The 14,779-nt window shown below is 36.2% G+C and overlaps 4 protein-coding genes and 1 pseudogene across 5 annotated transcripts; 3 read left to right on the top strand and 2 right to left on the bottom strand.

Annotated features, from left to right (window-relative positions):
• LOC109235575 lies at positions 928–2,671 on the top strand. The gene has a single exon (XM_019401739.1). The coding sequence runs from the start codon at positions 1,325–1,327 to the stop codon at positions 2,417–2,419; it is 1,095 nt and encodes a 364-aa protein (XP_019257284.1). The 5' UTR covers positions 928–1,324; the 3' UTR covers positions 2,420–2,671.
• LOC109236235 (ferredoxin-1-like) lies at positions 3,753–4,427 on the bottom strand. The gene has a single exon (XM_019402429.1). The coding sequence runs from the start codon at positions 4,343–4,345 to the stop codon at positions 3,899–3,901; it is 447 nt and encodes a 148-aa protein (XP_019257974.1). The 5' UTR covers positions 4,346–4,427; the 3' UTR covers positions 3,753–3,898.
• Positions 6,158–10,980, top strand: LOC109236233 (annotated as a pseudogene).
• LOC109236232 (pre-rRNA-processing protein TSR2 homolog) lies at positions 11,608–12,804 on the top strand. Of its 2 annotated transcripts, XM_019402427.1 has the most exons (4): positions 11,608–11,750; positions 11,860–12,108; positions 12,398–12,492; positions 12,564–12,804. In XM_019402427.1, exons 2-4 carry the CDS (start codon positions 11,877–11,879, stop codon positions 12,633–12,635), a joined length of 399 nt encoding a protein of 132 aa, XP_019257972.1. In that variant the 5' UTR covers positions 11,608–11,750; positions 11,860–11,876; the 3' UTR covers positions 12,636–12,804. The 2 variants fall into 2 exon arrangements, with proteins under 2 accessions (XP_019257972.1, XP_019257973.1); XM_019402428.1 differs by having other exon boundaries at positions 11,608–12,108; positions 12,401–12,492.
• LOC109236231 lies at positions 13,023–13,898 on the bottom strand. Its single transcript, XM_019402426.1, has one exon. It carries the CDS (start codon positions 13,777–13,779, stop codon positions 13,336–13,338), a length of 444 nt encoding a protein of 147 aa, XP_019257971.1. The 5' UTR covers positions 13,780–13,898; the 3' UTR covers positions 13,023–13,335.

The raw sequence follows: 14,779 nt of genomic DNA, 5'->3' as shown, positions 1-14,779 counted from the left end.
CTCCAGGTTCATATATTTTTATAATTTTATGTTATATTATTTTTTAATTAGTATTATTATGATAAGATGATAAAACGTATTACGAAAATGTGATGCACTTACAACAAAGGTGCATATGAATCTGAGAACATGAATGTTCATGCAAAACAATGGAAAAGATAAGAATGGGTAGTGCGGGTAAAATAAATGTGCCGCATAGGTATAAAATGTAAAAGAAATGAACATGGGTAGATACGGGTAAATATTTTGTCTTTTATAGGTATAAAGCATAATTTGCTCTTTTTATTTTGGTTCAAAATAAGTGTCCATTTATATAATCAAGAAAAAATCAATTTATTTTTTCAAAATTACCCTTATGTACGTATCCCTAAAAAGTCTTTTACTCCTCATATTAACTATGCTGCAACATTTAATTAAGGGTAGTTTAGTCACACTAACTTTTTTTATCTAGAATTTAGTATTTCCTTAATAGGTGTGCCCAAGGCAAATTGGTCACCTATACCGGAGGGAGAACTAATTAAGAAAGGGATTGGACTATTCTACCCTTATTGATGTCTTAAGATATAATCTCTCTTTATTGAATATTTATTCTATTTATGTGTATCTCCATCTTCAAGAACAATTATTAGTAAGGGTAAACAAGAAAAAAAACAATCAATTTTGTCTTGAACTTCTAAAATGACAGATAATTTGGGAAAACTATTTTTAGTAGCCACGACTGTTAATATGAGACGGACAGAATACAAAACTAAAAGAAAGTACTTCTGACAAGTTTTATGTGACATATTTTTCTCTTTAATTTGTTTAAAAAAGAATAACACATTTTTTAATTTAAAAAAAATAGCTTAAAAACTTATAAAAATATTTATAATATATTTAAATCACAAGTTTCAAAAAATTTCCCCTTAAACTCTATATTTATTCATTCAAGGTCACATAAAATGTGACACAATAATTTCTTATAAAGAATGCCCAAATATGAGAGTAAGAATCGAAAATCCTCACTTTATGAATGTTTCCTTTTCCTCTTAGTTATGATTTAGGAGAGAATCAACCCAACATTTTAAAACAACAGCAACAATTCTTCAATCCCAAAGTTTAGGCCAAAATCATTTATATTTGATCCGCGAATTTATGTTTAGTCGGCGAGAAATCTATCGGCAGTGATCTGTGCAACTGACCGTTCGTTGAGCTTATAAGACTAGACCACAGTAGTCATTCCCCACCAACTGTTCGATACATTGTCTCAAAGAAGTTGAAGCAAAGACATTGACTTTTCAGCACTTTTTATGCTACGTTGAGCTGTTGCTAGTTGATTTCTTCAATGTCATTCATGTTATTCAGAAGACAACTCATCAACTTGTCTTGTATACTCAATTCCCATTTTCCTCTAAGAGTATGTTCATATTCCTCAAGACCCACAAGAGCTTGTCAAGTGCCAAATGAACATAATTTCGTCGATGATAGTAAACCCTATTCAGCTGCTGCAAATGTTGATAACAGGGTTTTTCACCTTTCACCATTGTATAGGGATATTAATAAGGATTCTTTAAAGGATTGCAAGATTGAATTAGTGGATAATGAGACTTGGAGGGTGTCCTCTGGTTTAGCTGAGGCTTGGCGAGACAACACAAATGTTGCATCCAAGAAAAAGTCATTTTCCATTGAAACTGAAATTGATGATGAGGCGACTAGTTATGCGTCTTTGAACGAGGACGGTCATGACTTTGATGAGATTGAGGATATGAGGATACGCGGGAACTTGTTTTACAAGCTTGATAAAAATTCCAAGGAATACGAAGAATATAAGTTCGAATTCCATAGAAGGAATAAGAACAAGAATAATGTAAACGACGGTCCAAAAGAGAAGGAAAAATCGAATAACGTTTCAGCTTCTAGGGTCGAGAAAGGTCTAAAGGGTATAGATGAGAAGAAGCAAAACAAGAAAGAGAAACTGAGCTATAACTCTGCCTCTCCGTTTCAGGATTTTCAGCTAAATGAATTCGGAGCATCTCCAATAAAGAGGTTAAGGGTTCCAACTTTTAATCAGCTTACTGCCCCTTATCACGAGCCATTTTGTTTGGATATTTATGTGTCGAAAGGTTCAGTAAGTGCTAGCATTATCCACAGAGCTACTAGCAAGGTTGTTGTTGTGGCGCACTCTATTTCAAAAGACATGAAATTTGACTTGGGATCAACTAAGAATAGAGCTACTTGTGCTGCTATTGGGGAAGTTCTGGCTCAAAGAGCACTGGCTGATGATATTCATAACGTAGTTTATACGCCAAGGAAAGGGGAGAAATTGGAAGGGAAACTTGAGATTGTTCTTCAGTCCATTATTCACAATGGCATCAATGTGAAGGTGAAGATTAAGCAGAGGAAAACCAAGAAACCTGGCTTCCACCGCCCGACAGCTTAGGTGGTCATCGTACATTATGTAGGATGAAATTAAAAGTGACAAGGAACTTTATCAACGTCTTATAAGCTCGCAAACAGAGCAATATAGTAAGTAGAACAAGGTCAGAGATGTATTACTACCTCTTTTGCGAGGTTGCAGAACATTTCCCTAAATTCAGTCTTTATCAATAGTAGTTACAAACTTGGGAATAAATTAGGGGTGTGCATTCGAATCGGTTTATCGATAAATCGAATCGATTATTTGTTATCGAAATCGAAATCGAAAAAATCGAAACCTTATTGAAACGATAACGATAAGCATATGTACAAATCGATAAGTAATTATCGATAAGGGTCAAAATCGAATCGATAAATCGAATGCACACCCCTAGACTGTAGACACTTGTTAAATGAGTAATTACCTATTTGTGTAGATTAATATAACATACAGAATGTATATATATTCCGCTACTATTTTGAAAGCGGCTATACAATATTATTTTCCCTAATCTATAGCCTTTCCTTTACCCTAAGTCCCTTACCCTATTATTTCTTCTACCACGTTTAAGGAATGATCATATTTAAAGATCAAGGGAATGAAGTTCAAATTAATGGAAAACGGAATTAGCCGTGATGATGTGTTTTGTTTTGTTTTGTTTTTTTTTATACCGTTGGAGTGTTGGTGGCATACATTTGATCCCTTACTTTAGTTTTGTTGCATGTGCTTGTTGACACAATTTTTATATTATAAATGGTGTTCGTCTTATTTTAGCTTCTTTTTGTCCATATTAGTTAGGCGCGTTTATAACGATATACTTTCCGTGGAATCCCGCAAATTTTCTTATTGGTGTAATCGATAACCGAATCGATAAGCCCCCAAAATCGATAAATCGAAATCGAAAAAATCGAAACCTTAGTGAAACGATAACGATAAGCATATGTACAAATCGATAATCGATAAGTAATTATCGATAAGGGTCAAAATCGAATCGATAAATCGAATGCACACCCCTAGAATAAATCTTTTATTTCCTGCAATTTGTATTCTCTTTATGAAAATACATTGCTGTTAATGGAGAAATCTGCTTTACATGTTAGCATTCTTTGTAATTAGTATGATAGAAAGAACAAAAAATTAGATTTTCCGTTGGTTTAGCACCTGGTGTTCAGTATCCTCTTTGGGGCCCGACATTCGGATTCGGAAAGTCCCACATTAGGGGGTAAAGTGCTCACAACCACGCGAGACCTTTGGTTAAGGATGAAAGGGTACTTACCAACCGACTACAACCTTTGATAGCACACCTGTAACAACGTAGCAATTTTTGATTCATTTATATGTTCGAATGCCTTACGCAGAGATGAAAGATGTATTTTTTGTAAACAATTTATAGCAACAAACAACACATATTTTTGCATTGAATTCCTCAAGAAGTACAACATCTTATATCAGTTTCTACATCAGTCAAAAATGGAATAACAAAAACAGGAGTGATCTTCAGGTTCAGTCATCAGCAGTTGCTAGTTGCAGAGACAAAAGTTCTTCTTCAGGTATAACTCTAATATGACAATCTGATCTTGGATAAGCTGCACATAGTAATGCATAACCTCTCTCCACAACATCATCACTGAGCATACCTTCACTTTGATCCACTTTCCCACTGAGTAACTTAGCTGGACAAGTCATGCAAACTCCTAGGTTGCAGTCATATGGTACAGACATGCCGACGTCGAGAGCCTTAGACAAGATTGTCTCATCAGGTTCAACTTCCAGCTCTGTGGTTTTACCTTCATGTTCTACTAATACTTTGTAAGCCCGGATAAAGGTTGATATTCGACGATTTTTGGTTTTCCAGGGATTGTTTAGATGAATAGCAGCAGCAACATTGGCTTGGTTTTTTGGTGAGATGAGAGTGAAAGATGGAGAGGTTGTAAAATGAAGTGTTGCCATGTTTAGCGAGGGAAATGAGGAGGGAAGGTTTGTGGGTGTGGATAAAATGTATGGATGAGAAGATAAGGTTGTATTGGGAGTTAATTGGTGGATTTTGGTTTAGAGTCTGGGAATGGGCTACTCCTGTAACTGTGTTATTGCTCGGCTAAATTGCAAATTTTTACCAATTTGGACTCTACTGTTTGTTACTTTATTTATGGGCTAAGTGCACCAGTAGCCACTTTTAAGGCTGCTGTTTTTACAATGTATTTAAAGATTAGCCATTTTATCCAAACTTCTGGATTAAATATCCTGAATTTGGAATTTTGGACTTAGCGTCCTAAATTTTTGAGCAGCTAATTTGAAATTCAGGACTAAGTGTCCTGAACTTTTGAGCTGCTAATATAAAATTCAGGACATAAGATTCGAACTTCTGGCATAATTTTCGAACTTTAGGACCGATGTGCTGAAGTTTGAACTTTGAGGTTTAAACTTCAGGACGCCGTGTCCTGAAGTTTGAGCGAATTGGCTAATCGTTAAATACATCGTAAATTGTGGATATATTTTAAACAACATGCTTAAAAATGACTACCTATTGTCATTTCCACTTTATTTACACTCTATGGTCAATTTCGTAAAGGTAACCAAATTGTCCTTTATGAGTAGTAGTAGATTCCCACGTCCAACATAAAACTCTGCATAAACAATGATAATCTTAATATAAGATTTCTCATAAGTAGTACAATATTTTATTGACCTCATAAGAAAAAAAAATAGTAAACTAATGCAACATTTGATTGATATATTAGCATAACTAATGTAACGTTTAATCGGCGCTATTGAACTCCATATTGCTAATTAATACCCGAATAAATTATGCAAGAACCTATATACACCATAGGACAATTATTTACGTGAGATAAAATGTGGAACAAGAATGTGCAATAGAAATATATAAATAAGAGTATTTAAAGGAAAAATACATTCATACTAGGCAATTTCCGTATTATTATTCACTGCATAATCATCTTTTTTAATTATTTAGGCCAAATCCATAAAAGATCCATAATCCTGCCACATCTTTTTATTTGGACACTTTAAATGTCGCTGTTTCCTATTAGACGCTCCACCTATATTCAAAATGTGCCTAGTAGTACTTAATTTTTTAACACAAACATTTGCTCAAAATGTATATAATCTATAATTTTTTAAAGTTAATTGAAAGGTCCTTTTCAATTTCTTAAAATCAATTGAAATGTCCTTATAAATACTTAATTCCAAAAAGATACGAATAAGCTACTTATGTCCGCGGAGAAAATATCTGTATTTGAGCACATAATGCGGTAAGGTTCATTGACTGATACATTCAGTTAATAATACTGTATAAGGCAATTAAGGCAAGTCAAATAATCACTAAAATCAGTAACTAAAAATCGTAATATTCGTAGGACAATTGCATAAACTCTGGCCTTTGTCAACTTTACACTCTTAGCCTTCATTTGCCTTCAAGTTCCATTTCCTTTGTCATTCTCAAAATTCTAGGTAATTTTTCCCTTTTTCTTTTTGATTCATTTCAATAGTATATCCATTTATTTCTTAAATTTCAGATTCTTATTTGTAATATGAGAAATAATTTTTTTGAGATTTCCAATAAATTGTTTTGATGAAATTGCATGCTAATGAATCATTAAAGGGGCAGCTGGTCTACTCAGCTCCCGTTATGGGGTCCAAGGAAGAGCGGGACCACAAGGGTCTATTGTATGCAGCCTTGCAAGAGGTTGTTTTTACGACTCGAACCTATAACCTCTTGGTTAGGGTCACGTGGAAGGAACTTTAGCAGCTACGCCAAGGGTCCCCTTCGGCTAATGAATCATTGTTTACAGATTAATTAATTCAATAAAACAAACTATAATTATTCATAACATTGTTTTCACTCAGATTTTCTACAGTTCAATTGCAGAATTAATCTAAAATTATGGCCGAGGAAAAGATTGGAATTGCTAAGGATGTAACAGAAGTAAGTTTATCATTTTCTTGTACAAACCATTGTGTTTTAGAATGTTGATAATATTTTGAGGCTATTTTTGGCACAGTTGATTGGTAAAACTCCTTTAGTTTACCTGAATAATATTGTGGATGGCTGTGTTGCGCGTGTTGCTGCTAAGCTGGAAATGATGGAACCATGCTCCAGTGTCAAGGATAGGTAATACATTTTGGTTTTGTGTTGGATAATTTCTTAGAATTTTTTTTCTTTTTCTTAATAACCGAGAAATCCGGAGCGTTAGGGACACACAGTTCGAAACTCGGTGGATAATGTCCTCCCCCCCCCCCCCCTTACCCTTCTCCACTTAAATATTATGTTTTCGTATGCAGCATGGTTCGAACCCGTGGCATGCGCCTGATCCAGGCATCATGCATTGCGCTCGTACCACTAGATTGTAGCCTGACGTCTAATTTCTTACAAAGTTTGTTCATTGTTCTCACAAGAATCATACGGACACTTGATTTTTTTTTTGCTTCCCGGACCCTGAGCCGAGGGTCTATCGAAAACGGCCTCTCTGCCTGCACAAGGTAGGGGTAAGGCTGTGTAGACACTACCCTCCCTAGACCCAACTTGTGAAATTATACTAGGTAAGTTGTTGTTGCTTCTCGGACCCTGCGTAAATGCGGGGTGCTTTGTGCACCCGGCTACCGTTTTACTCACTATCCAGTACCCGCATTGGGGTCCTGATTAATTTGGATTCGTGTTGCGTAAGGCCCATTAAAGCTTGGTCTTCTGGCTACCGTTTTTCCATTCACAAGAATCATTTGGGCCCTTGAATGTTCTTAGAGCCTGGTCTTGTAGAGGTTTTTTCAGCTGAATGCTTATGAGCTATTTTTATATACAGGATTGGTTATAGTATGATCAAAGATGCTGAGGAAAAAGGCCTCATCAAACCTGGTGAGGTCAGTTATTGATATTCTTCTTGTTTGGATATTATTTGAGACATGTAACTCTTACATTCAGTTGACCTCGTTTTGTTAGCTTGATTGACAATACTCTCTATTTCATTGGGAAATATAAACTTATCCAAAAAATTGGTTTATCTTCTATGATGATTGGCTCGAGAAGCTATGTTGCGCTAATCCTTCAAAAATGCTGTCTCGCGAGTGCCGGAACCTCACAAAATTATGCATTATTGGAGGATCCAACACTGATGTAGCTGCATTTTTGAAGGATCCAACCAACGTAGCCGAGGAGGGATAGATTATTGTAAGGTTCTGTTTTCCATATTGCTTAATAATTGAAACTGACTTTGTGTTTCTTTCTTTCTTTCTGAAGAGTGTCCTCATAGAACCTACAAGTGGAAACACTGGTATAGGGTTGGCATTTATGGCTGCTGCTAAAGGCTATAAACTCATCATTACAATGCCTGCTTCTATGAGTCTCGAGAGAAGAATCATTCTTCGCGCTTTTGGTGCCGAGTTAGTCCTCACTGATCCTGCAAAGGGAATGAAATGAGCTATTTCAAAGGCTGAAGAGATAAAGGCCAAGACACCTAACTCCTATATTCTTCAGCAATTCGAAAACCCTGCCAATCCAAAGGTTTATCTTTCTCCACAATTTATATTTTACCTTACCTTTAGTAAAGGCGGTTCGATTGAATCCCCTTTGCCGGCAAATTACACTCTGCAAATAGGGTAAAAACAAACTTTTTTATATATATAAACCGTTGAATCCCGTCGACATAGGTTCATATATTATTAAGTGTGACATTTTTAGGGGCATAGCTACCTTTAGTAGGGGGTTCAATTGAATCCCTTTTGCTATGCAAATAGGGTAAAAACAAACTTTTCCCATCTATATATATAAATTGTTGAATCCCGTCGATATAGGTTCATATATTAAGTGTGACATTTTTCGGGGGCATAGCTACCTTTAGTGAAGGCGGTTCAATTGAATCCCCTTCACTAGAAAATTATGCTGTGCAAATGTATCCTACGCAGACTCTCCAAAATGCTGCTACACCCGTATTGGATCCTCCAAAATACACTTCTTTTGGAGGATCCGACACACACCCGACGACATTTTCGAGGAGTCCGAGCAACATAGGTGCAAATAGGGTAAAAATAATGTTTTTGTATATATTAAACTGTTGAATCCCCTCGACATAGTTTCTCATAGTATGTGTGACGTTTTTACATTTTTTGGAAACCCCATACTAAAATTCCTGGCTCCGTCATGGTTAGCTGAAATGTTACTGTAATGCTAGATACACTATGAAACCACTGGTCCTGAGATATGGGAAGGCTCGAACGGGAAGATTGATGCGTTTGTCTCTGGAATTGGAACTGGTGGAACAATAACAGGTGCAGGAAAATATCTAAGAGAGCAAAATCCTAACATAAAGGTGAATTATTCTTTAAATTGCACAAACCATTTGAATTATATAGATAATGGGGAATCAATACTTTGTATGCTAATGCTGCAATCGTTATCATACTACAGCTGTACGGTATTGAACCAGTTGAAAGTCCTGTTCTTTCTGGAGGAAAACCTGGTGAGTCGCTTTTCTCTCTTATTTTGGTTTTATATTTCGAACCTTGCATATAAAATGTTGTCCCCTCTCTATTCTGATTATCTGCAAGTATATTGAGCTCAATGGGCAGTGTTATTGTTGTCAAATCGAGCTCCATCAATTTCACCACATTAGATCGCCATAGATTCTTGTAGTAGCATTACGTAGACCTTAAGTTTATTTGGCCTTAATTAAAAATTGAAATAACATATCAAACTTGTTCTAGCTAATGATGCATTTCTAATCTCGCCTAGAGTCTACTCTATGTAGAATTCGTTTTAACAGTGGGAATCGTAAAGCACTGATTCGCATGTGGGATGCATAAGTTAGTTGATCTTTTTTGTTAAACTTCAGCTTCCAATGCAATTTATAGAGTTATCGCAATATTAAGTTTTTTTCTTATGATTTGACATTCGACTTATTTGTGATGCCTAAGGTCCACATAAGATACAGGGAATTGGTGCTGGTTTCGTTCCTGGTGTGCTGGAAGCTAATCTTATTGACGAAGTAATTCAAGTAAGTATGAATGTTACTAGAAAACTCACTTCATAAATTTGTAGAAGCATTTTAAAAGATTTTGAGTCGAAGTCTCTGTTCTGTCATAAGATGATCTTGAGCTCGTGAAAGTAGTATCATTTGGTTTTTGGTTACGAAGTTCTGACCGAAATACGTTTGTTATGATCATAAAAAAAACCAGGTTTCAAGTGATGAAGCAATAGAAACTGCAAAACTTCTTGCATTGAAAGAAGGATTGCTGGTAAATATTAAACGTATAATACTTATACTCAATTTTGTGATGCTTCTAATATCATTTAAACATGAAATTATGCAATGCAGGCAGGAATATCATCTGGTGCTGCGGCAGTAGCTGCAATTAAAATTGCAAAGCGGCCAGAGAATGCTGGAAAACTAATCGTTGTAAGTATCAATTTCCTTTTTCTCAAAACACCTGATCCAAGGATCTTTCAAACAACCTCTCGACCTGCACAAAGTAGGGGTAAGGTCTGCATACACACTACCCTCCCCAAACCCTACTTCAACAATAACAACAACAACAACAAACGTAGTGGAATCCCACGAGTGGGGTCTGGGTAGGGTATTGTGCGCAAACCTTACTTCCACCTTATGAAGCTGGAGAGGCTGTTTGCGATAGATCCTCGGCTCAAGAACAGTGTCCCCAGACCCAACTTATGGGAATATACTGGATCATATGTTATTGTTGTAAATATCTGGCCAATATGATAGATCAGTCCAAGCAGATACATTATCTGTTGCGACGTGTAGCAATATTAGTTGACTCCATGATTTAACAGTTCGGGAATCACTATAGATGGAGTAATGAATTGGTTTTGGCTTTGTTTAAATTTGTTTTTTCCTGATTTCACTTGGAAAATTTAAGAGCCCTGGACATTAGAAGGCCATTTTCAGTCATGGTACTTGTGCCAATACAATATAGTACGACATAAAAACGATACATTTTATTATTGTCTAGAGATTGGGACTACGATACATCGATGGATATGATGCACAAAATCGTTGTGCTTACTGCAAACAGCTCAACACACTTTTCTGTCTGTTTACTCGTAAACCAAGCTATATTCTTGCTCCTAATAAGCTTTACGTCCATCATTATTTGGTTCTACGAGAAGTTTTTCTGACCTACCAATTCTCTTAATGCAATGCATTTTTCGTCTCTTGACAATTCACTACATTGATCATAACCTAACAGTAGAAATTAAGCTATAGTCTTTTCTTTTTGGTTAAGGAGTGTGTGGCTGCTAATCACGCCATTATGCAGGTTATTTTCCCGAGCTTTGGGGAACGTTATCTCTCCTCGGTGCTGTTCGAATCTGTAAGGCGTGAAGCGGAAAACATGACTTTTGAGCCCTGAACCTGTAGTCCTTAGTTTTACCATGATACAATATGGCATTGTAAGTGAATCTTTAGCTTCATGTCAGATCACTCAGATGATACTGCTGAAGATAATAGGTTTTTTCCTCTTCTTTTTTCCCTTCTTGAAATTTGAAAGCAAATAAACCATATATTCGTTCGATGTTAACTTTTTCTATTAAATGTAGTAACCTTCAATCACCAAAGTGACCTGATTGTGTAAATATTTTTGATACTTATTGAGCGTAGAATTTAAACTCTACTCCAATCATGTGCTACTGGAATTCATACCTAATCAATGAGCTAGTTAATTTGTACATGCTGACCCCCAATACCATAAAGGGCAGCCCGGTGCACTAAGCTCCCGCTATGCGCGGGGTCCGGGAAAGGGTCGGATCACAAGGGTCTATTGTAGACAGCCTTACCCTGCATTTTTGCAAGACGCCGTTTCCACGGCTTGAACCCGTGACCTCCTGGTCACATGGCAACAACTTTACCAGTTACGTCAAGGCTCCCCTTCTAACCCGCAATACTATGACGCTACAAATATTAAAAGTTACTGGTAAACTATGTATATGAGACATTTTTCCTAAGAGCTTAGCATTTAGCACTACTTTTTTTTTCCATCTTTCTTCAGAAATAATTATTGGTTAAGGTTTTTTGAGTTATCCTAGTTGTTGATAACATCATAGGGAAATAAACTTATATATTTGCGCATCATTCAATTTCTCCTAAGTTATCTCTAGATCTCCACTTCTTGCGCCATTTCATTCCCTTTGTATATATTTGCTTCTTTCAGCTCTTTTATCTCTCTATATATATATATTGCGCGCATGCGGTATCTTCCTCTTTCTTCTTTGGGAGGAGAGAGAGCAAAGCTTTTTTTCGGAGTATAATCATCTGATATTCTGTACCTACTGGCTCGACTAATTCACGTTCGCGTCGAGTAAAGCCCATTAAAGGGAAAAAGTGGTCAGGTAATTTCTTCATTCTCAGGACTCGAACCCGAAACTTCTGGTTAAGGGTGAGAGTTCTCATACATCCTGCCACATCTCTTTGGCGGTGTAACAAAGCTTTTATATGCAGTACTAATTATAAGATGAATGATGGAAGGTTTTATTAATGCTAATAAAGATGAAGCATGTCTTGCTACAAATAATAGAAATGTGAAAGCCAAGTTGTCTTTGTCTCCTCTTCAAGAAGGAATTTCAAAGCTCTTATCTCAATGGCCAGGCCTACAAATGGCTATTCAAAATGAATGGGGTGGCCAAGATTCTCCTCAAAAATCAAAGCAACTTTCCTTTGATATTCTTTCTTGTCTTTCTCAGTCGAATGGTACATATCCTTTTCCCAATACACAATTTTTTACAATGATATTTAGTGCGGACTGATTCGACTAATTCAGATTCATGCACGTAGACCACTAAAGGACAACTCTCGTACTTTATATTTGATCCGTCCTTTCATTTCAAATAAACGTGTTAATAATAATTTCACATCGTTAGGAAAATAGTGGAAAATGTAGCATAACCAATTAATTTAAACTGTTCGTAATAAAGATTTTTATACTGCTAGCGTATATATAACCTAAATGCTTGTATAAATGCTATTGTTTTTTATATAGCAGAAACTATTGGTGTAGAGGATGTAGAGAATCTGCTTTACGAAAGGTTGCTGTTGTCTTTCAACACTGACATTGATGATGGAAGTATTGAGGAGGTAATTATTATTATTATTATTCATATACAAAATTCCTTCAAGACTGATCAATATTTATAAAATACAATCAGGTTGCGGAGCAGTTAATGACTCTTCGTGAAGAATATGTTCATGGAAATCATCTATACACAACCACGAAATAATTGAGTAGTACAGTATACCATCATTTTCTTCAAGTCTTTGGCCAAGAAATAAATTTTTGTATTTTAATTAAAGTATCTTGGTCGCATCTACTATTCATAACCCAAGAAAACTACTTCTGTCTCAATTTTTGTGGTACCATATATGCGAATTTCGAAGGTCAAACTTCAATTTTAACTCTTGAGTTAAATATAATATTTTTAAGTCTTTTAAAATAAAATTTACATTGAAAACTATATAAAAAATATTATAAGATACAATTATTAAAAATTCAAATTTAAAAGGAATACAAGAAAATTATGACCAAAGAAAAATTCAATTTGACTAATCTCGAAATCCGAACGGTCTAATAAGAAAGCGGCAACTTCAATTGTTGCAGCACGAGGGACTTGCAAAATTTCAATCACGTAGTCAATATATCACACAACATCGAGAAAAGTTTTCGTACATTCTTAAATTTCGTCTATATCGACAGCCCGTAAATAAAGTATTTCATATTTATATAGGGTTAGCTAAATAGCTACGTATATCTTAAGGGTGTGACGTTGACAGTCATTAATGGCTAATGCTACGGATCGACTTATAACCTATAAATCACACGAAAGTAACTTTACGCTTACTTGAAGCCCTTGAATTTCGTGTATAGTTAAACTAAAATACATAGTACAAAAATGGAACGGACGGAGGACTTTGCTCTCACTACTACACAACAACAAGCCTGCGTACCAAAACATTGTCCCTTCCGCCGTAAACTCCACGGCCATTACCACCCTTTGGTACCGTCACGACTAACTCTCCGTCCACAAACACCGCCGTAGCCAGCTCCGGCTTCGCCGACGCAGGCAACCTAAACCTCCACGTGTCCACCTTCAGTTGTTCCAACAACAACTCCGCTTTGCCACCTTTGTCTCCATTTCTCACCACAATCTTCGTCACTCCAGGATGTATCTCCACTGCCTCAGCCCTCACATTACCAACGTCAATGGCGCTGTTGACATCACCGTGCACGCCGATTTCGGTCACGAAACGGAAGAATTCCGGGTTTTCTTCCACCTCCACATCCGCATCGGACCGGAACGGCAATTCAAGAACCTTGCCAAATACGTGAGGCAGTTTTCGAAGTTTTTTTATGCCGTTTCCTGCCATTACTGTAGTTGAGACAAAGAATAAGAAGAAGAGAGGAGGAGGAGTTCGAATCAAATACCTTGGCAAATGGCTACGTTTTTTGTTGCATGGAAAAAAGATGGACCCTTATGCTCTTGTTTTGTAGGTTAGAAATGACGACATGAGAATAAAGTGACAAGAACCTAAATCTTGATAAGGTTCACAATTGTGGGGCGGTGAAAAGATGGAATCATTTTAATGTATGAATGACAAGAGCTTTATTTTCTTTCATAATCATTTAGTATCCTGTCGCTACCCATTTTCTGAACAAGTCGGGACTGACACTCAATTACTAAACGTGACCGAGCAAATCATCTGCGCTTATTAAATCTGTCATAACTTTAAACTTTATATGCCACAACGCACTACTGTAACCAAATACTTTTAAATAATTTAAATATCTAAAATAAGCCAACTTCAAAAGTTTATTCGTAGTAACCAATAAAATACTGCTAAGTCATTATCGAAAACATCTGAATCTTAACCCACCGACGGTGTCTATGAAGCCTCTACTGATAAACTGACGTACTGCTCAGGACATGAGATTTCCTGACCAGTTCTCTAAGTAAACAAAGAAATAACTAAATAAAGATTACTCTAAGGAATACTCCACGAACAAAAGCGAAGCTCACCAATAGTAGCCTGCTCGCCTGCAAAACCGGTTCCTACGTTGTACCGCAGACCAACGTAGGTTCCCAAAAGAGATGGTCAGTACCATCCATTGTACTCAGTGAGTCTCAACGACAAGGACGAAACTTTAATAACATATACATTACGAGCAAATTCCTAAATGCATATAAGACATAAAGCTTATAAGAACAACTCTAAAATAATTGCATAATAGCAATTTATGAATATTCTAAAAGAAATTCTTTTCTTTTTCTTTCTTATAAAAAAAAATACTTTACTTTATACTTTGGGAGTTCCAACTATCCTTACTTAATTCTGTCTCAGTCACCGTGTGATTGGCACGTGTCGTTCC

Source organism: Nicotiana attenuata, chromosome 12 (assembly GCF_001879085.1).
Source record: "Nicotiana attenuata strain UT chromosome 12, NIATTr2, whole genome shotgun sequence".
Classification (NCBI taxonomy): Eukaryota; Viridiplantae; Streptophyta; class Magnoliopsida; order Solanales; family Solanaceae; genus Nicotiana; species Nicotiana attenuata.
The sequence above is the reverse complement of the archived record's forward strand: the minus strand, read 5'-3'. Positions and strand labels throughout refer to the sequence as shown.